The sequence below is a fragment of the Harpia harpyja genome, chromosome Z (assembly GCF_026419915.1).
Source record: "Harpia harpyja isolate bHarHar1 chromosome Z, bHarHar1 primary haplotype, whole genome shotgun sequence".
NCBI lineage: Eukaryota > Metazoa > Chordata > Aves > Accipitriformes > Accipitridae > Harpia > Harpia harpyja.
In genome coordinates this window covers 3,864,064-3,885,405 of record NC_068969.1, presented here as the reverse complement: position 1 = coordinate 3,885,405, position 21,342 = coordinate 3,864,064, and the positions used below count along the sequence as shown (strand labels likewise).

The following is a 21,342-nucleotide window of genomic DNA, read 5'->3' as shown; positions in this document are numbered from 1 at the left end:
TATTATTCTTGTACTTTGAGAAAGACTTAATGTTTTAGCAGACATTAGGAACTGAAAACAGTGACTCTATAGGACATTATGTTTGGAAAATTAAATGTTAATTAAAAAGCACTGTAGCAATGAACTACTGCATGAATCACTTATTGTTTTTACAGATCTTGTTCAAAAAATGAGGATGATCTATACTTACACGTATAAGTCAGTAATTTACATGGTTATAATGTTTTACTGCAGAACTGTATTTGGCAAATCCTAAAATAATAGCATTGGCAAATTTGAAAAAGCTATAATATAAAATCAAAGTGTGTGCTGTTTAGCTTTGTTCTGGGAAGGCTTAGAGGCATGGAAGTAGAACGGAGGATGCCACTTCCATACAACTAGTGGACAGTGTGATCTACTAGCAGAAGCGAGGGCTGATATTTTTTTGCATTGATATATATAAAGTTGACCTACCAGAAATGCTCATTTTTATGAATCCATGCATGTGTTCTGTGACAAGTGGGAGTAAAGAGGTAAGGGTGAAAATACCTTTTTATTTCCATACAGCTTGTCATCTAAATCAAAAGTAACAAGCTCTAAAATTTGTGAGGCTCTGCATGTCACAAAAGATTTGTAGTTTATTTTCAGCCTTTGGCGATTTGTACTTTTAAGTGTTTCCAAGATGAAGTGTAACATCACTTGATTTAAGGGACATTTTCCTTTTACCTCTAGGCCAATGCTAACCTATTCCAAGGTCAAGTGGAAAGGAATTTGACAAATAAGTGGTGATTTTGGGTGGTTTGCAGTTTGAAGAGCTCTCATCCCCAAAGTTTTCAGGAAGTGAATTAAGAATTATTAGCTGGTCAGTTAGTGGCTAAAATGCAGTGAAAAGAACATTGAATTTGCATCCCACTTGCATAAGTGACTAAAATCTGTAACAGAAGACTAAGCTCCTTAGCTGATAGGTATTTTCCTCAGTTTCCACCAACTAATCAGAAATCAGATAGAGTTGCAGTGGAAATTTCATTCCATTGCCTGCCCAGACTAATGTGTATTTAATGTTTTGGCTTCAGCTTAGAATGAGCTTTCACACTTGACTGAACAGTGTAGCACTGCCAATAATAGATAATTATTAGGGGCACCATAGCCACCCAAGGTGATTGGCAGTGTGAAATGGTGAGAACATGTTGTTGCCAAAACTGATGACTGCCAATTACAGTTGTGTGATTTAGAGACTGAAATAATCTGACTTTTTGTTGTGCTAGGAATATGTCAGGCTCTGAATATTTGACTCTATTAAGCGTAACAGACAAATTCAGTTTTATTGACATAGAAGCACATGAAGCGGAAATTCAGCTATTGTAACATCTCAAAGCAGAGCATGTTTCTCAAGAAAACTTATTAACTAGAGAGGTAAAAATATGACAAGGAGAATTCTTCAGTAGAAAACATGTTTTCCTTTTTCTCTATATACTGTGTCCAACTCTAGGGTCTCTGAGCCCTAGTGACAAACTGCTTTTAGTGCAAGTACTCTCCTTGTTTGACCATTAGTATTAATAAAAATAACTGAGGTCTCAATTTGGAACGAAGTTTGTCCTGATTGCTTTTAGTTTTTTAGCCACCTCTAAAGACAAAGACATTTCCTGTTTCTGCAGCTGCATATCAAATGAATGAGCTGAACTCTCCAGATAAGCCCAGTTAATGCAACCCGTAACCAAGAGGTCAAGAATCTATTAATGCTAATCTTCCTCACGTCCCTGGTATAGCCAACCTGTAAGACTTAGAAACAGTAGGTTGCTTTTCTCCATCTCTTTGAATAAGCCAAAAATGACTATTCTTTTGTAAATAAAATGTATCAAAATTTGTGTAAATGTAGGAGTGTTAAAAATATGTTTTCAGGAGGAAATATTTTATCTCAAGGGAGGGTTGGAATATAAACCAGATCCACAAGAGACCAAATCACTTACCCCTGTTCTTCATATGTCCTTGGGATACTGAATGGATATTGGCCCTCATTATTTGATAATATTTCATTAAAAATGAACATTTAACCCTTTGAAGAAAAGGGCAGAGTTCATAAGGGGTTTTTATTTGCTTTGATTTGGCTTGTATGCTGTTCCATAAATTTCTTTGCTTCACTGCTGCAGCACCGTGGCAATGTAATGCTTAAAAACAGAGCTCTGATCTTCCAACTTTCACACTGTAGATTAACTCTCTTCCATTATAAAATTTGTCATACTGATACCTTATTACCTTACTACTTTTGAGATATTTTCCTAATAAAAATGTCTGTTTGAAACAGGAAGCAGACCTTACTAATGCTGTCCTCTTTGTATTCAGTCTAAAGGTATAGGAGAATGTTAGATACAAAAAAAGAACGTACTTCATTTTTCCTGATATGGCTGCTTGAAGCAATTGCATCCATCTATCATTACAGCTGCCCCAATGAATTACAAATCAAAACTTTATGACAGTCACCTAGAGTTCTCCTGAGATCTGTGTTAGTTTGCTTTATTTATTTACTTTTGGTTGGTTGGTTGTTTTGTTGGGGTTTTGGCGTTTTTTTTTTTTTATTTATTTTAAACATGGTCTAAAGTCCTCTGTAGTATGACCATAGACTCTTTCTTGAATTAAGTGAGGAAAGAGCTCCTTCTAGCGGTGGGCGATCTGCTTCAGAAAATAAATACTCATCCTGACAAGTAGTAATGTTGTGGGGTTTTGTTTTTTTTTTCTTCCCAGTTCAATAGTTTCAAATATGCTATCCTGTTACCCAGTAAAATAATAAAGATTTTCTCACTTTTGCACATTTGAAATGGTTTAATGAGTTTCAGAATATTTTTTAAATTCAAGTATCAGGCATTTTTTTCATCACTATTGTTTTTAAAAGGTCTTATTTAAGTAAGATGTTTTAAAATGTCTCAGTAATTGTTTCATAAATTTTTAATAATATCAAGCTGCTTCTGAAAGAAAAGATAAGTAGGTTATAGTAAAAGGAAGCATTACTTTTTAAATTGTTTCAGTATAATTTATCTTCCAGAAAAGAAACTCCCTCTTGTATTGTCCAGTTACCTAAATTCAGCTGAAAATTTAAGCACGATGCATGAAGTAATAGAGGGTATTGTAAAATGTATTATAAAGTGATAATGTTATGCTTTTTGAGAATTGTGTGACTGTAAATATTCCTGATTTAAATGACTGGAGAGAAATAATGTATGTGTGCTCAGATCACTGTGCTTCCTGTGATTCTGGTCTTGCATAAGAAATATAAGAAAGGTCACAGTAGGTCAGACCAAAGGTCCATGTATTTCAGTATCCTGTCTTCAGCACTACTTGCAGTCACACAGGATGAAACGAAGTCATAGTAAATGACAGCAATTATTTTTCTAGGAAATATGTAACTTTCCGGTTTGTCTCCACAGGACTCTCCTCTAAAAGCTGTACAGATGTTGTGGGTCAATCTAATTATGGACACCTTTGCCTCACTTGCTTTGGCCACCGAACCTCCAACAGAGGCTCTATTGCTAAGAAAGCCATATGGCAGGAACAAACCTCTTATATCCCGTACCATGATGAAGAACATTCTGGGCCACGCTGTTTATCAGCTTACTCTCATATTTACACTTCTTTTTGTCGGTAAGAAAGTTTGTTAGGCTTGTTGCTTACTTTAGAAGCATCTAGGTCTTGTAGCCTGACATGTCAAAATGCTTTAAATGTAGCCACTTAATGCACATATATTAAGTCTGTCATAGTTAAACAGCTAGCAGGACCGAGCTGTTTAATGGGATCAGAAACAGTAGGGGAAACAGAACAGATGCAATAGAAGGATTTAGTCACCTTTCACATGTTGTTTACGTTGGGAAGGACCACAGTGAGCTTTTTTGCCTTCTAACAAAATGTGGGTTTGGGCTTTGGCAAAAGTTTATGTTAAAACATAGCATAGAAGGTTACATTTTAATCGGAGTATCTAGCCTGCTGCTTCTATACTGAAATTTCATTTTGAGACTTGTCTTTAGTAGTCATGTAACAACAAATTTAAAAAGACACAACAAAAATCAAGATCCGTTTTACCAATATCTGGAGAAGCTCTAACTGGGAGCAAAATGTTTGTCATAGTCAAGAAATAATGCTGATCTTAAGTAGTATAGATAAGCAAATATTAAGTGATACAAATAACACTCCGTTTTGACATTTAATATCTAGAATGGATATTAAAAGGGGAAAATCCAATTTATTAGATTACTGGACTCTTCTTCAGGCCTTGCTAGCAATGGATGCTTTTTATAGGTTGTATTTTGGAGAGGGGAGGGAAGGAGGAGAAATGTTTCTTGCTGCAGGGAATAGTAGGGGCTAATAATAGATTCTGTTGCTCCACAACAATAAGTGAACTTGCTCAAAGGAATTTTATTGATTGGGTATTGTGTTCTTGTCACTATGTCATCATTGATAAATTACATGTGTTGTCTTTCAGATTTTTTTCTTTATATACAGACTTCCATATAAGCTGTAAATGTAAATTTATGCTTCTTAGGAATTTTTTGAGCTCCATTGTGAGTCTTGCTCCACCTTACCAACAACTGGCTTATTTTATTAACAAACAATTGCTTATTTGCAATGCACAAAGGACGTGATGGTCTGTTTACAGTGGAGCTATTTAAATAAAAATAATTGCCAGGTTTTAAAGAGAGATGGTCTAATATTGTTAGGCTTGCAGTGCATTTTAATAATGTCTAGTGAGTCTAAGGGAATGGTAATTTCAGATTCTTTGAAATGGGTGTAGAAGGACTTGGTAATTCATGTGATATGAGTCTTGGAACGAGAACTTCTGTGAACTTTATGGGGAGTTTTAATGGCTTTTTGATGAGTTCTATGGTTTAAAATACTTTATACTGAGCCCAAATGAAAAGAAAACCAGGCTTTTTCACCCTATTCTAATTACTTCTGTGTGTCTCTAGAGAACCCATGCATACTTTGAAGGACGCAGCCCAACCAATTTTCTGATAAGCCTAGGAGATACAGTCTTTTCCTTTTTAAACTCCACGAGGCTCAGCTTTGCAGTGAGATTATGTTCTAAACTCAGTCTTTCGATACATTCCAAATGAATGAGAATTATTTATATTTTGATCAACTAATACTTCATTTTTTTGTAGTAGGTTTCTGTAGAGACTAGTACATCAAGTTCTTCTATTTTTTCTATGATGTGGCAATAAATACATTGTGTTTGAACATACAGTAATGCCTTTGACACATCAGGCACATCAGAAATCACCATCTAGTTCTGTCAAACTATAGTATAAAAAAAAAAATCTTAATCTCAGCAATTAGGCATAATAAACACTAAAGCTGATGTACTATAATGCCTTTTGGAAGACGTTTGGAAATAAAAACTAGGTATGGGTTTAACCACTGCCATTCCACAATAGTGGCATGTTCTGGTTTGCCAATTAAGTGATGCGATGCAATAAGAGACTTAAGAAGAGGTACTCTCACTGAGGAAAGTATTATTCATATATTTGTGTTTGTGAGTGTATGAATGAAAGCAAATTGATGTAATGTGTGTATATAGGTATGTGTGTGTGTATCTATAAAAGAAAAAATGACGGTATCTGCTTGCTTTCATTAATTTTTTCCTTTATTGTTTATATATAGTAAGGGGAATGTTTTCCAATACTTATCTCTTTGGATATGTATAATCTTCTAAAAAATCTCTGCTTTCTCACAGTCAAAGTTTTGTGGCCTCATATTGTGTTACTGATATATTTGTGATATCATAATCTACTTTCTGTCAAAAAACTATAAGCCAAATTCTTTCTTTGGAAACATGTTCATTATAACCAGTGACTTGAACATGAACTGCTCAAATATCCCAAGGCAAAAAAAGCGCTCACTGTTAACTTAGCTGACGGAATTAACGACCTCAGGAGAAAACCTGAGGAAACCTTTCTTCTTCTTTCTTCAGAAATTCTGAATATAATGCTAGTGGGATAGCAGAAAAATGTTGAAGTTTGTTTTGTTAATAAAAGCAAATTAACTGGTTATGAAAATGACTAGTATTGTGATAATCTTCTTTAGTCTTATTTCATTCATTATTTACGCTTTCATGTGAATGCCCCATCCTTACTTTTAAGACAATGCCTCTTTCAGTAACTGTATGTTACCTGTAAACTTTGCGTACAAGAAAATGGATGAAAAATCGGACATGAGCTGGCAGCCCATGCACTTGCAGCCCAGAAAGCCAATCGTATCCTGGGCTGCATAAAAAGAATTGTGGCCAGCAGGTTGAGGGAGGTGATTCTCCCCCTCTACTCCACTCTTGTGACCCTGGAGTACCACATCCAGTTCTGGTGTCCCCAGTACAAGACAGACACGGACCTGTTAGAGCAGGTCCAGAGGAAAAGCCACAAAACTGATCAGAGAGCTCGAACAGCTCTCCTGTGAGGAAAGGCTAAGACAGTTGGGGTTGTTCAGCCTGGGGAAGAGAAGCCTCTGGAGAGGCCTTATTGCAGCCTTTCAATGTATAAAGAGGGCTTATAAGAGAGACAGGGAGAGACTTTTTACCAAGGCCTGCAGTGACAGGACAAGGGGCAACAGTTTTAGACTGAAAGAGGCTAGGTTTGATTGGCCATAAGAAAGAAATTTTTTTACAATGAGAGTGGTGAGACACAGGAACAGGTTGCCCAAAGAAACTGGGGATGCTCCATCATTGGAAGTGTTCAAGGTCAGGTTAGATGGGACTTTGGGCAACATGGTCTACTGAAAGATGTCCTTGCCTGTGGCAGGGGGATTGGACTAGACGATCTTTAAAGGTCCCTTCCAACCCAAACCATTCTATGATTCTATCAGAAAAGAGGTTCCTTAGGTGCAGGTATCTTTTCAAAACTTATCTCATTTTTACAGTTACTCATTATGGGTTGTATCTTGCTTTTTTTATTGGTCAGATCTGAAAGTGATAGTAAAATTATCAACATAAAGAGCAATGCCTGATGGTGTGCTCTCAAAGCAAACTAGCAGAATGATCAAACCCAAGTCTATTTAAAACCAGGAAAGTCTGTGTTCTTTATAATTAACATCCTTGAATGCTTGTCAAGAGTTATGCCATACTGGATTAGCAAATCGGTAAAAACTGCTGAAGAGTAGTTGCTTCTAATTATTGTAGAAAATCGCGAACATACTGTCAATGGTCTCAAGTGCTCGATACGTCAGAAAGAATCGACTTAGAATAATTACCACTTGGTTAGAGGAAAAGTACTACTGAAAACTATTTGTGTAGGTATACTAAGTTATTAGATAAAAGTCATCATTTGAGAAGCTTCTTGCTCAGGAAGTTTAGATGTCTTTTGCTCACTGGTGTTATAAATTCTGCCTGTATTACAGTAAGTGCAGAAAGAAAGCTGGTAAAACTGAGCACAGGAGGCAACTAGCTAAAGCAAACAAGGGAAATGTAAAATTAAGTTTGATTAATTTATTCTAGTGGAAACCTTTATTTTTGTCTTATACCCAGGTGAGAAAATGTTTAAGATTGACAGTGGGAGGAATGCACCACTTCACTCTCCTCCTTCAGAGCATTACACCATTATCTTCAACACCTTTGTCATGATGCAGCTTTTCAATGAAATCAACGCACGGAAAATCCATGGTGAAAGAAATGTCTTTGATGGCATCTTCAGAAATCCTATTTTTTGCACTATTGTACTGGGTACATTTGCTATTCAGGTAATGATTTGGGCAAGAATTAGTAACTATTCATCAGAAATTTACCTTACTTTTTTTCTATGTGTGTTTGGGTTTTTTTTAATGTAAATGTTGTAGGAAGCACACTTAATAGTAAACTACCTGGTTTCACATATTTTCTCAATCAATACAATTGTCAGTAATGGAAAATGTTATGTAGCCATACTAATACAGCATAAATTTTGATCATTATAACTAGGTTAAATCTTAAATTATTTTGAAGATGTACAATCATAACTGCCATCATGATTTGTTGATATTGTAACTGATTCTTTTAGAAGAAATTATTAAATAGCATACCAAACAATAGCAACAAAGCTTTTTACATTAATTTACTACTCCATGAATAGACAAATTAGCCTTCAAATACCTAACACTGCTCTGTTCTTCTGAGGTTAAATGCCACTGCCAAATGTTACTTGATGTTCTTAGTAATACTACTTCTTGGTAGTAATTCTTCATGTCCATCTCATTTGTGAGTTTGCTGTCCCAGTCATATATGAACATAATTACAGAATTACACACTTTTCCCAAACAGTTGTAGTTTTTCTGCTGTATGAACTCTAATTCCTTCTTCTGCTCCTGTATGCATCCATTTGCTGTCATCTATCCTGTACTTGATACTGCTTGACATTACCTTTTTGAAGTCTACCGCAGCCCTCACAATTCTTAGAGTTGAGCTATTTCTATCTTGACATTATTGCTCAATTCTGGAATGGCATCCTGGAAGCTATTGGTATTGGGACCTTTCTCATGGAAGGAGTAAGGAGGAGGATAGATCTATCTGAATCTGGGCTATAGTGGTTTGAAACAGGAAAGGGGAAATTCTCAAACTGAGTATGGGAGAAAGGGCACCAGTGATTGGTAGTAGAACTTGATAGTGATGGTCTTTTAACAGCTAGTTCAAAACCATGAACTACCATGAACTAAAATGCCTTTAGGAGAGGCCTGACAAATTTACAATCATCTCTAATTTTTTTTTTTTTTTAAAATCATGGATAGTGTTTGAGGATGTTTTCTTAGTTCTAGGCATTACTGTACTCAGTTGTCTGGCTGAAGGAAAAGTGTCATCTAGCTGCTAGCCACATTCCTGAATCAGCTGCTGATTTTACTCCCTCTTCCCTGCTTTCCTAGTAGCTGAAATACTTAAGTGCACAGTTCAAAGCACTAGGTTTGCACTCTGACAGTAAATCGAAAAGGACATTGTAGCATAAGAGTACTTAGGCTGTGACTCTTACTTGCTTTTAAGTGTCCTTTTAAAATCAGATATTTTTTCTTGGGACAACAGAAGGTTAATCTTTCTATTAATTTTCCACTTTGTTTATTACATTGTGGAAATACAGCTTTGCATAATGTTGCTTGCTGAAGCAATGTCAGAAAAGTAGTTATTATTTTGGCTGTGTGTTTTAATAGCTGGATGTGTGAGCCAAGCATTTCATGCTAAAAAGATTGTCTCCAGGAGCTTGGATTATGTAGATGGATAATGGGAGATTACAGAAGTGTTTTTATTTCATATTTAAAGGTTTCTTAGTTCCATATGTATCTACTGCACTTTCTGTGAAGTACAGACTAATTGGCTTTGATATTTCATCTTTGAGTGCAATAGTTCCATTAACTGTTAGATAGTTTAGTTTAGTCCTCCTCCTAAACCCCTCCAAGAAGAAAAAAAGCCAGCAGCAGTGGCAAAATTTTCCAAGTGAAAAATATGGCGACTATTACAATGCATCCTCAGTAAGGATCAGAAAGTGTTTCTGTGAAAGCTGCAACAGCTTGAGAAATAAAAGGGTAGTTACCACTGCTGCCCTCAGACAAGCAATAGCTTGCTTTTATTTTTTTTAATTCCTTTCTCTGCTTTCAGAATAAATAAATAATTTTCACTGTGAAGGAAGATGGATTAAAATATGCCATACCTACTATAAAGTATTTAGAAATTTCTCAATATGGAGTTGTAATTTCTTTCTTAGAATTTTAGCATCATATTCACAATTTTTGTTTTGTCTCCTCCTTTTTCCTTACTCTCTCCAATTATTTTCCCGCTTCCTATCCACTGCCTTCCATTCTCTGTCCCCTTCCTTCTTTCTATATATTTGGACTTCACATGGAATGAGTTTGTGTTCATAGTTTGTGTTTATTCACTCACACAAGAAAGCAACCACTTTATGTATTAGTGTTATTTTGTATCTTAGACTGGACAAATTCCTTTGAATTTCTGGTTTGCAGCCTTTGACAGTTTAAATCTCTGGCTTGTGCTTTCAGGTTCCTGGTTTTGCAGCAGCACTACTGCAAAATATCAATAATAACTGATTTTCAGTTAGCAAAACCTTCTCAGTCTAACCAGGCTTTGAAACTTGTTCAGATTCAGTGTGTGTTGGTTATCCTGCTGCAAGGTGTGTGGTTTTCCCACCCTCTTTCTCCAACAGGACTAGATTTTGGTATACTATCAGTCTATCCATGATAACACATCTATAAGTGTACAATAAATGTTAATTAGAGGGAAAAATCTCTCATGCAATGGACATTCTAAAATAAACTATGTCAGAGTCAACATATCCCCAGCTGACAATATTCAGAAGCTGGGAGAACACACGGGGACAGTCCTGTTTTCTTTCTTCCTGGGCATTCATATATGACTGTTGTTAGCTATGAGGCTAAGGAAGCCTTAGTCTGAACTGGTATGGCTTTTTCTGATCTTTAATTCAGTGTGCATAAATTTGCGTGGTTTGATTTTTTTAGTGACTGGGATTCTGCAGCTTTTGCTGGATGGGTTCCAAAAATGTCCTTCTGGTAACTCAATTTAGTGCCACCTAAGAGTGTCAAATGACATATTTGGAATATAAGATAGTATTTTGATTTTAGGTACTCTTTAGATTCAGTCCACTAAACAATAGATTGATAATAATATGTTCGACTATTCTACTGGTAAAATATGTTGGAATCAAACCAGCAGAGCTGTAATATGTAGAAAGACAAAGTAAAATCTCAATTGAAATATGACTGAAAGTTGCTGGGGTTTTTTTGCTGGCATTTGGGGTTTTGGGGGGTGAAGTGTTTTGTTTTGTTTTTTCCCCAGAAAATATTTACCCCCTTTCTTTTCTGCTTTTCTTTGTAGATAGTAATTGTCCAGTTTGGAGGAAAACCATTTAGCTGTTCTCCCCTGCAGCTTGACCAGTGGATGTGGTGTGTATTTATTGGATTAGGAGAACTTGTATGGGGTCAGGTAAGCATTCAGGAATATGCAGATTTCTTTCTTTTGTTTTTATAAACCAATCAAAGGTCTGATATTGTTCCTAATCCTACTGTACTGTTGTTGCTTTGATCTCTCACAATGTTTTATTTAGCACACACTGAAATACAGGGTGCTCTCTAAGTAATTCAAGAATAGATATAGTAGTAAGGATAATTTAGCCCACTGTTCCTTTTGATTTTTGTTAATTTTCATATCTTTTCTCTTCCTAAGCAGGGTGTGCTATCACCAAGGTCTTCTTCAGTTAGGCTTTTTCATGAAAGACATTTGATTCATAACCTAGTCCTCTAGTCACAAAAGAAGTATAGTAAGGGCAAATGCACTGTAACCTTTCCTGCAATAGAGTACCCAATGTATCCTGTCTATGTTCAGCCATGGCAAATTTTTGAAAGTGAAAAGAAGTTCCAGTTCTATGTCAACCCACTCATTCCCTTGCTGAAACTGCCATTCTGTCAATCCATAGTAGCCTTGTTACTGGCATAGGACTAAGTGCATTTAATATACACCAGCAGTGATCCTCCATCGACCTAATTCTGTGTGCAAAGGATGGAAGAGGGAATGAAAGAAAAAGGATTTTTTCCTATAATAGTTGCAGAAAAGTGCAGTTTAATTCATATGTCATTTTAAAATTCTGCTACAACCTGTGTCATCGTTAGCTAATATAAAATTATATATAGATGTAAAAACAAGTGTCAATGAGATGTTATGTGATTATCTGTCTAGAAATAATAATACAGATACAATCAGTATTGTTAAAATACTACAATATTCTTTTATGTACAAACACATATTGCAAATGTTATTTTTTTACATTTTTGAATGCATTATTACTGTATTTAAGTTGATGCCACCTGACACAGTAAAAAAATATGTGAAAAATATGAAGTTACGTTTTGCCTCTCAGATGTAGAGATACATATAGATCAATTAGTTTGCCACTTTGAAGAAACAGGCAAGAAATTGCCAACTGCAATTGAATACTGGAATGGTTCTGAAGGAATTGTAATGAATAGATGCTAGGTTTCAAAACTGATTATTTGTTCTTTTATGGAAAAAAATAACTTTTTGGACAGTTGGGCCTCAGATTTTTTTGAAGAAATAAGCTCAGTCTCATGACAGCTTTTAATGCATATATTGCTGAAAACCACCACTATTAGATTGTTCTACTGTAATTATTACCTGAGGATGGGATTTGATTTATGACCTTGCAGGAGGAAGACCTAGAATCAGTTTGGTAATTCTTGGAAAGAAAAGATTTGTTTTCAACTGATTGGAAAATACCAACTTTGAGAGGGGAGAAGAAAAGCAGAGAAAGGGAGAAAAATCCTAGCTGTTTTATTAGATCATTCAGCTGTGAAGACTTTCCCACAGCCTTTGATCAATGTGCTACTTGGCTTCTAAATTTTGTTATGTGTGGTTATTACATATCCATTGAAAACTAAGAATAATATCAGCATCTCTTTTCTATTTGAAGATGGACATAGTTGCCAAGCCTAAATGCGAGACCCTAGCTGTTAAATTAAAACTGGTATTGGAATACCTCAACAATTTAATCACTGAAAAGACTACAATTTTACATAAAGCAAATGGGGGGGGGGGGGGGGGGGAGAATCTTTCTTTTGTGGCCAGTATTTAGTGACCGAAAAAGAAAAATACAAGCTAAAAAACTGCATTATTTACATGATTTACTGGCTCTGGCAAGTCCTCTCTTCATGGAGCTCTACAGTAAGAGAGACTTCATTTCCTTTAGAAGAGGTTCTTCTCTTCCTTCTCAGCCTTTTCTCTCTTGCTATGACTAATTCTAGTTCAGCACAAAACAAATTTGTTATCCCTTTATCAGTCTCCTGAACCTGCTGTTCTTGTGAACCACTAAAACCAATCAAGATTTCCAAGTTTAGATGTTAAAGTTGGCACTTTTAGAAGTGATTTAAGGTGTAATTTCTAGGAAGCCAATCTGAGATGCTTTGAGGGACAGTTTTCTGAAAGGTGGCCCTCATCACTTCCGAAAACCAAGTCTTTCTAAAATATTTCTTGTTACATTCCCAGAATTATTGATCACTTTTTAAAACTGTGATAATTTTCCTGGGAATAATATTTAGTTCCTTACTCTACATCCAGTCTATTGAGTCTGCTGTTACCTGAGCTGGGCAGGTATCTGCAGATATGGAAGACAAATGAACAAACAAAAAGACATGTAAGACCCTAAGAAAAGAACTAGAGCAGAATCTATCAGCCTGGCTGAGAGAGGTCGTGAAGGAGAGGTATGTTCTATTGCACAGAATCAGTACCAAATACAGTTGTTTCTATGTGTACTGTCTTGCAAGTACTTTATCACCATCAGTTTCATCAGATACCAAACAGTCTCAAGTAGCTTCTTTTGGTAAAGTGTTGGCATTATAGTGTTGTGAAAGCTGGGAAGCTGAAGGAATTTCAGTAAGTATTTAAATGACTAGCACTTACTTTTTCTTTTTCTGTCCTGTTCTGTCTTTGCTCGTGTCACACCATTTCATTAATTTTCCACGTTTACATCTTGTTTTTCAAAACCCAAAATGCATTTTAAAAAGGTTCAGTAGTAGTGTACAAACTGGGTTTATTTTGACATTTCTTTATCTGTCTTTAAAAATAATATAAGTGGAGTTGTGGATCATGAAGTTCAAGGAGACCCTCGGCAAACTCAAGAGTTTATTTTCATTCTGAAAATATTTGGTGCCTCTTCATGTGTCTTCACTATATACATTCCAGTTTTCCAAAACTGTAAGATACATCCTCACCAACTTTCCTGCAACTGTCCAATTCTTTCTCTATCTTTCACACATTTGGGCTTCAGAGATGTGATTGCTCACTGCTGAAACAAAGACAAACAAAAAAAATTGCAGCACTTTTTTGCTAAATGGGTCTAATAGTTAACTTTGCAGGAGGATTTTTTTTTTAAGCATTCAATATGTTCCAGGTAATCCTGTTTAAATAGCCATCTGCTCATATTTCAAGCTGACAAAAGAAATCAGAACAAAGAGAAAATGACTGCCCAAGAGGGTAACACTGAATTTTATTTAAAACAATTGTGTTATAACATTGTCTAACTATAGTATTTGTGAATTTTTTAAGATTATTAGCCATGTCCTGTATTAATTACTTCCAAGGACCACTTTGGTGGTCAAACAGAATAAGAAGAGGGGCTAAGTTAATCAGAGTTTATTAGTAATGAGAACACAGAGTAAGAGATAACCCTATAAGAAGTCCAACAGTGAGACAGTCAAAACCACACCTTTCAGAGACCTCACTTTTGATAAACGCTGAGAAAAGCATTTCAACTTGCTGAAACAAAGGGAATCTGAATACCTGAACCAATGTAGTGTGAGATTTATAAGCATGAGGTGCAACTAATTTTAGCTAACATTAACATACATTAGATTATTATCAGTCATTAGCAATATCCAAACTAATTGCAGAAATATCAGTCTTGATAAGTTTTCTTTAAATAATTACAATTGAATACTTACATCAACTTTTAGTTTTTTGAGAAAGGATAACATTTTTCCCAGCCTTAAACTTGCTCCATAGCTGTGTTTTGCTAATGTGGTTTAATGATTCAAGTAATGCTAATTGTTTACACAGTAAACTAAGTATTTTTGGACTAAAATGGAGTTGTATAAGTGTAAAGTACTATTATGAATATGCTTATCTTAGCTTTCCTGAAAGATTATACATCTCATTAAAATATCAGCGTTCTTTTGTAATTAGCAGATTATTATACTACTGTTATTGAATGAGGCTTATGTTTTCAGTACTTTTTTATAATTTTAGGTCATTGCAACCATCCCAACAAGTAGGCTAAAGTTTTTAAAGGAGGCAGGGAGGCTCACTGAGAAGGAGGAGGTCCCTGAAGAAGAACTCAATGAAGATGTTGAAGAAATTGATCATGCAGAGAGAGAACTTCGACGTGGACAAATTCTCTGGTTCAGAGGGCTCAACAGAATCCAAACCCAGGTATGCTAAAAGTAAATGCCCACATCGTCTAGAAAAAAAATGCTTCATCTTTGATCAAGGCAAGATAATGTTATAAAGAAAGCTACAGAGTGTTTGTGCGTGTGAACGAAGGTACTTGTTAATTGCTTTACTGTTTTCAAAGGAGGAACACATGAAAAAGTAAAATAGGTGAATTGAACAAAGGTGTGTTTGTACAGCAGAAGAGATAAAGTGAAAAGGTTATAAAATTATAATATGCAAAAATAGGAATACTTTTTTTAAGAACTGTGAATGGACATTCTATTTCAGTGATGACAGCTCATAAAATAGTGCTGCTTAGAAAATGCTACTGGGCCAATGGCTAGCAAAATGTTATGAAGGCTTTCTAAAACATACTGTTTTATTTTGTCAAAAATACATTGTTGCTGCCACTTCTGCAATAACAGAATAATTTAAATTGTTGAGTCTAAAGTAAAAAGTACCATTTGATTAAAAAAAAAAACTTTTCTGTTCTGGCACTACCATATATGTATTATGATTAAAAGGAATTTATTTTCTTTCCTATTAGGTGATGAAAAATGAGGTTCTGGATTTATTTTTAGTAGTAAGGGCCTAAGCATATATTAAATATTGAAATGTATGTATTGGCTAGTATGGATGATTTCTTAGACATATCTATCTTTTTATTTAAAAAAACCCCAACTTTTGCTATTTTTGGCATTTTTTTATGTACTAAATATTTGCACTGCATCATGGTGCTAATATAGTACAGATTAGGATATCTAGTAAAATTTGTCCTGTACTGCTAAAAAAATTATTTGAACTATTTCACCTTTTTCATTGCAGTGAAGTAGCATGTTTTATAGCGCTCTAGTGCTCTCTACTTGATCTTTCTAAGATCAAGTGTTTGTGCGAGCTTGCAGAAGAGAGCAGCTCTTTCAGAGATATGTACTCGCCATATCAGATGTGAATGTTTTACATTATGCTTACAAGAAAAAGAGGTGAATAATTAAGAAAAATATATTCTCCTTTAAAGAATCTTTCAAAAAACATTTTTATCTCAGAAGATTTTGATTTTTGTCTTTAAGATAAACAGTACTTTCTCCTTTTCCTATCTACAAATTGATACATTTTTTTCCTGGAGAAAGAGAGGCAGCCATGCATTTTAGAAAAAAATGAGGGAACTCAGTTAACTTAAACTAGGACAGTTAGGTCTCTTTAGTGCATCTGCAGAGCAAAAAATAAAGAAAGTGGAAACTGCCATGAGAGAGATTAAGGGTTTGGGTAAATTCCCAAGGTTCTGTGGTAAGTAATTAAATACGGATCTTCAGCTTTGAGGTTGTGTGTCTTGACTCTATTGAGTCAGGAGCATTCGTCATTAGAGAAAATTCAAATCGTCACAGTAAAAAGGTGACAAACAGGTGCCCAGGTAATGGTGATCTTTATGAAAAGATGACCTCTAAATGTGCATTCTTTTCTTCCTGATGGCTATAGGAGGACTGTTGTCTGTTGGCATTTCTGTCAGGATGTCTTTCTGGTTGTGGTGAGTGCAAACAGCTACAAGCACAAAAAAGCAAATTACATCCTTTCAGTTCTTTTTCTAGTCTGAGAGGTAGCTTTTAGTTCTTTGTCCACTTAATTCACAGATAAATTATTATTCTTTCATACTATTTAAAACAAAATGAACTTTAATTATTTTTCTTTGCTAACATCCATCTTCTTAGTTTCCTTTCTGCTCTTAGTTGTAGAAATATCTTCAGTAGGATGTATTGTTTCTCTCCTGCCAAGAGGCCTCTGTGATTGTTTTTCTCATTTTGTTTATTCAGTGACTTTGATTTTTACATCCATTTCACATCTGTGGAATGATAATGAAAAAAGGAAATGGGCCAACAGATTCAAAAAAGTTCCAACGTGTCCACTGGAGAGTGATGAACTTATATGCAGGTCAAATTAGATCCATTGTTGGATGGACCTTGAGTTGAGCACATTTGGATGCTCTGTGTGTTATGGCCCATCCAAATGAATTCATACACTTGTACTACATTTCTCAGGAAGCCAGCTAAAGAAGAGTTGATGGAAGAAGATGAGGATGTCTGTAGCATCCTTGGGGAGCTGGAGGATTTGCAAGAATCCTCTGATGTCTAATGCACTTCTGGAGATGCGGAAGAAGAAGGTAGAGCATCCCCTCACTTTATATATATAAGAGGATGACAGTAAGATTAGGAATAAACTCTAGACTCTCTCACGACTAGATTGATCATTCAAATCCTAACAAGACCGGTTTGCACCAACATACGCTTGTGCTGTCTACTAGATTATCTTTATTTTTGCTTATTTTCTCTTCAGTCATTATTGGATGGATAGCCACAGCACTCAACAAAAGCCTTCACTCCTAAAACAGTTATAAAGAATCTATGATAGGGTTTTTTCTTTTCCAGATAACTGACAGATTTCCTTTGTAATGCTCCAGTAAAAACTCATCCAAACTGACAAAAACTTTGCAGTACTAAAGACATTTTTTTCTTTTTCGTGCCCTCTCAAAACAGAGGGTTCAAACCTAGACACCAGAGAAAGGATTGCCATTGTTGATTCTTCATACTGAAATGTCAGGCATATTTCTGTGAAGACATGCATGAATTTACTTTAAAGAAAGGTGTATGAAAAATGCACATAACTAAGTCAAAGAGACTGGCTATCTACTTCTGATTCTCTTTTTTTTTTTTTTTTTTTTTGTCTGCTTCTGTTCATTTAGATATTTTGTTGTCTTATAAATATACTATAGGGCTTCTCTGGATGGATGCATGTTCTCCTCCTCTGAATGGAAGAGTATTTCCTTACTGGATAGCAGTCTCAGATCACTGACATATGAAGTTTCACAAATGGCTCGTTCTAGTTATGCAAGTTTCAGAAAGATATAAAAGTGGTCTCAAATTGCATAAAAGACAGCACTTTTCAACCTCTGCTGGTTTTCAGCAAATTTTTCCAAGTCTTTGTTGCAGTTCTCACAAATTCTTTGTTCTGAAGGAAGAGACAAGACTGATCATACCATCTTGGCAGATCTAATAGCCTTTGGAAAGTTCAGCAAGTTCACCTTCAGGCAAAACTGTGTAATCTGAGTAACAACCAAAAATCATTGCATCATTTTAAATTGTATACTGAAAAGTTTCTCTAGTTACCTCGCCTTTGAGTATGGAAAAATTGTGAAGTGTGGAGATTTGAAAACTTTTCAAGCTACATGTCAGATTTTTGCAACACTGGGCCTGATTCTTTCCTCCTCTGCTTCATTCTTGCTGTAATTCACTTTGCTTTATCTGCTTAAGGTGGGAAATAACTGTCTAGAAATGTTTTGAGAATAAAAGCAAAACCTGAAAAATATACAGGTGCCATGTTAACTGCTACTGAAAAAAGATTATTACTCTTTAGATACTAAAAAAATACATAGAGGTGCTGTACTGCATTTTCTTTCCATTCCTTTCTGCATTAAAACTTTTCTCTTGAACCAATGCAAATCCTATAGCAATGAAAAGTCACTCCTGGCAAGTGGTTTTGAACTTACATAAAAAGCTAGCACCTCATTTTATGGCTTTCCATATAGCTTTTAATAAAGAAAACATTGCAGTAGCCCAGTGTAAGTGGAATGGAAACTGGTTTATTTCATGTGGATTTTTTTTTTTTTTTTAAATAATATCCTGTTTGGAGATTAGGTGAATGAGACCTGGGTCCTGTTAACATTAATGACGATAGAAATGCTTGCTGAAAATCTGTTCTGTGTTAAACTTCAGAAAAATGTTTGTTCTGCCAGGACTATTCTGCTAGTATAAGACCGTTTTGTTTGTTGGGGTTTTTTTGTTTGGTTGGGTTTTTTAAACTGCTAATCACATAGTTTTATTAGCTGTGTGTACATAAAAAATATGGATCTTCTAGAGTATAGAACATACAGAAAAATGAGGGCGAGGTGAAAAATTCCAACCTTACAAATAAGCTTCAAATGTAGGACAGTATTTTTTTTTCTCTACCTGAAGGCCTATAATCAAAACGTGATTGCATCCTATATTTTGTTGGAAATTTTTCTAACTTTTCATGATGTATGACTTATCATTTACTTTCTCCTTTTTAGCAACTTGAATTGTTCTAAATAAATGCATTCTTTTGTAATTAAAAAAGTAGGTCTTAATTTAAAATGCATTACTTATTTATTTCTATTAGCTCTTTCTTCTTTGTTGTTTTCTGGTTTTGGAAGATAAACTTTTGGGCCAAGTTCTTCTCTTCTTTCTTGGCTTCAGACAGAGCACAGCCCTGTATGTTCAGCTTTTAAGATTCTGAAAAGGTTGTCATCCTCCTCCTATGACTTAAATCCATGAAGATCTGTAGTTACTTTCTTCAGGAGAACGAGTCAATTACACACCTGTAATTCTTGTTCTCTGGAGAAACTATTAAATACAGATCTTCCCCTATCTTTTCACTCTTCTGCTAAGGTCTTTCCTTTCAGTTTATTACGAAGACATTTGTACATCTAGAAATGCCCTTTGGCTTAGGATTTGTCATCTGTGTCTTCCACAGTGATACACACTTCATGCTCTCAGTAAGAGTCTTTAAAATCTTTTTTGAATGGTCTCTTTTGAAGAGTGCTCTGTCACCTGTGTTCGGGTGATCATGAAAACCCAAGATCTGTATTTAATTCTACTTTTGTACAGTGAACATTTCAGGTGAGTATATAATATGCCTTCATATATAACCAATGGTTTGAGCCATATGTTTTTTTCTAGATGCCAATGTGAACCTTAGCTAATGATACACTTTACCCCTATTCTATTTGCTAACTCACCTGATACTGCATTTTTTTACTGTGATATTTGTATTGGACTTGTAATTCAAAATAAGTCTGCTGCAGAGAACACTGAGAGCAAAGCTGTGAAATGTTGTGATGACTGCTAAATACTGTATGTCTATTAGTGTGCACATTCAAATGGGTGTTGTAAACAGGACTCTCAAATAGTGGGTCAGTGAACAAATCAGCTGTTTCATGTTTGTATAGTAAAAGTTCAGTGTGACAATTTTACAGCAGTAACCTTTGCTCCCTTTTACAGCTGGCTGTGATATGATTATTCCCATAAAAACATGCAGGAAAATAAACAATGATGTCCAAAGTTAAGATTATGGGAGGGGATACAGCCATACTATTAAAGATGAAGCCATATAGAATTTGTTTATTCCTAAGACTGATCACAGCAGAAAATGTTAGCCAATTTATTACAGTGCTTTCAACTTGGAAAATTTAGGAGGGCTTGCACCAAGATTTGTGCTGTTTTAATTGATAAATATACCACTTTACCTTCTCCTAGCTACTTTCTAGGCTGTGTATCTTCAGAAATCTGGGTTGCAAGATACAAATCTGGTAACAGTGGGTTACTTCAAATAAGTAGTTGGTTGAATTCTTCTAATTGATACTACTACTGCTGCTTTGTCATATTGTGGTTGTACTAATGTAACAAAGAGGACATATTGGTGTGTAGGGATTTGTAGAATATATTTACTCCTTGATATTATCTACTGCCAATCCCTGGCTTTACATTTGTACACAGACCCTGCTTTTTATTGGGTTATACTGGTGACAGGGAATGCCTTGAAATACTCAGCTCTTTTTTTAACTCATCTTCTGCGGTGATGAATAAAGCACCCGGGAAGGTATTCAGGATGGGTATATCAGTGTGTACCATAGACATATGAAAATAACAAGTAGAAAATTTTAATGTTATCGCTGCAATAGTCAATCCAGTTCCACGTAATTTTCTGTGTGATTTTAAGTGCTCTGTATGAAGATAAAATATTAATCTTTTAAAATCTGTAGTTATAAAAGACCAATATTAATTCATTATGCTTAATTTATACAAACTTTCATTATAGAAAAAGTCAGATAAAATATTGGAACACATTTGATTTTGTCAAGCTAGTATAGTGACAACCCTGGTTTTGTAGACAAAATGGAGTCGTATTTTGAATATTGTAAAGGTTTTTTTGGTTTGCTTAGGTGTCGTCCCTGTCATCCCTCCTCCCTCCCTTCCCCCCAAATTCCAATTAAGTGACTTAATTTTTCTTCCCTTTGGAAGAACACCCAGAGAGCAATTAAAAAGTAATTTTATTCTCAGTAGGAAAAAAGTGGAGATTAGTTATATCAAGTATTCCAGTTTTATTTACTTTATTTATGTATAAATAAAATAGTTTAAATTTTAAAGATTGTTATTTCAAATCTTCTAGTTGTTTAAACTGATGCAGCTCCACTGCCTCCTATGGAGCTGTTTCATTTTATCCAGGCAGAAAATTTGGATCATTTGATGTCCAAAAACATTAAAAGGAACACTTAAAAGTATTTCTTTCAATTGAAGTAAAACTGTGTACACGGTTGATTTATTGTTTTTCATTATTAT

The 21,342-nt window shown here is 35.1% G+C and overlaps 1 protein-coding gene across 20 annotated transcripts in view; it reads left to right on the top strand.

The window, feature by feature from the left end:
* Positions 1 to 21,342, top strand: part of ATP2B2 (ATPase plasma membrane Ca2+ transporting 2) — a 442,871-nt gene that overhangs the window by 407,023 nt on the left and 14,506 nt on the right. For all 20 annotated transcript variants that reach the window (XR_008233449.1, XM_052776594.1, XM_052776599.1 and 17 more), the window contains 4 exons: positions 3,399 to 3,612; positions 7,478 to 7,689; positions 10,817 to 10,924; positions 14,756 to 14,938. Coding sequence is in view for 19 of the 20 variants with exons in the window: in XM_052776594.1 (XP_052632554.1) it covers positions 3,399 to 3,612; positions 7,478 to 7,689; positions 10,817 to 10,924; positions 14,756 to 14,938 (717 nt within the window). In the remaining variant the exon portion in view is untranslated. The remainder of the gene's footprint in view (positions 1 to 3,398; positions 3,613 to 7,477; positions 7,690 to 10,816; positions 10,925 to 14,755; positions 14,939 to 21,342) is intronic.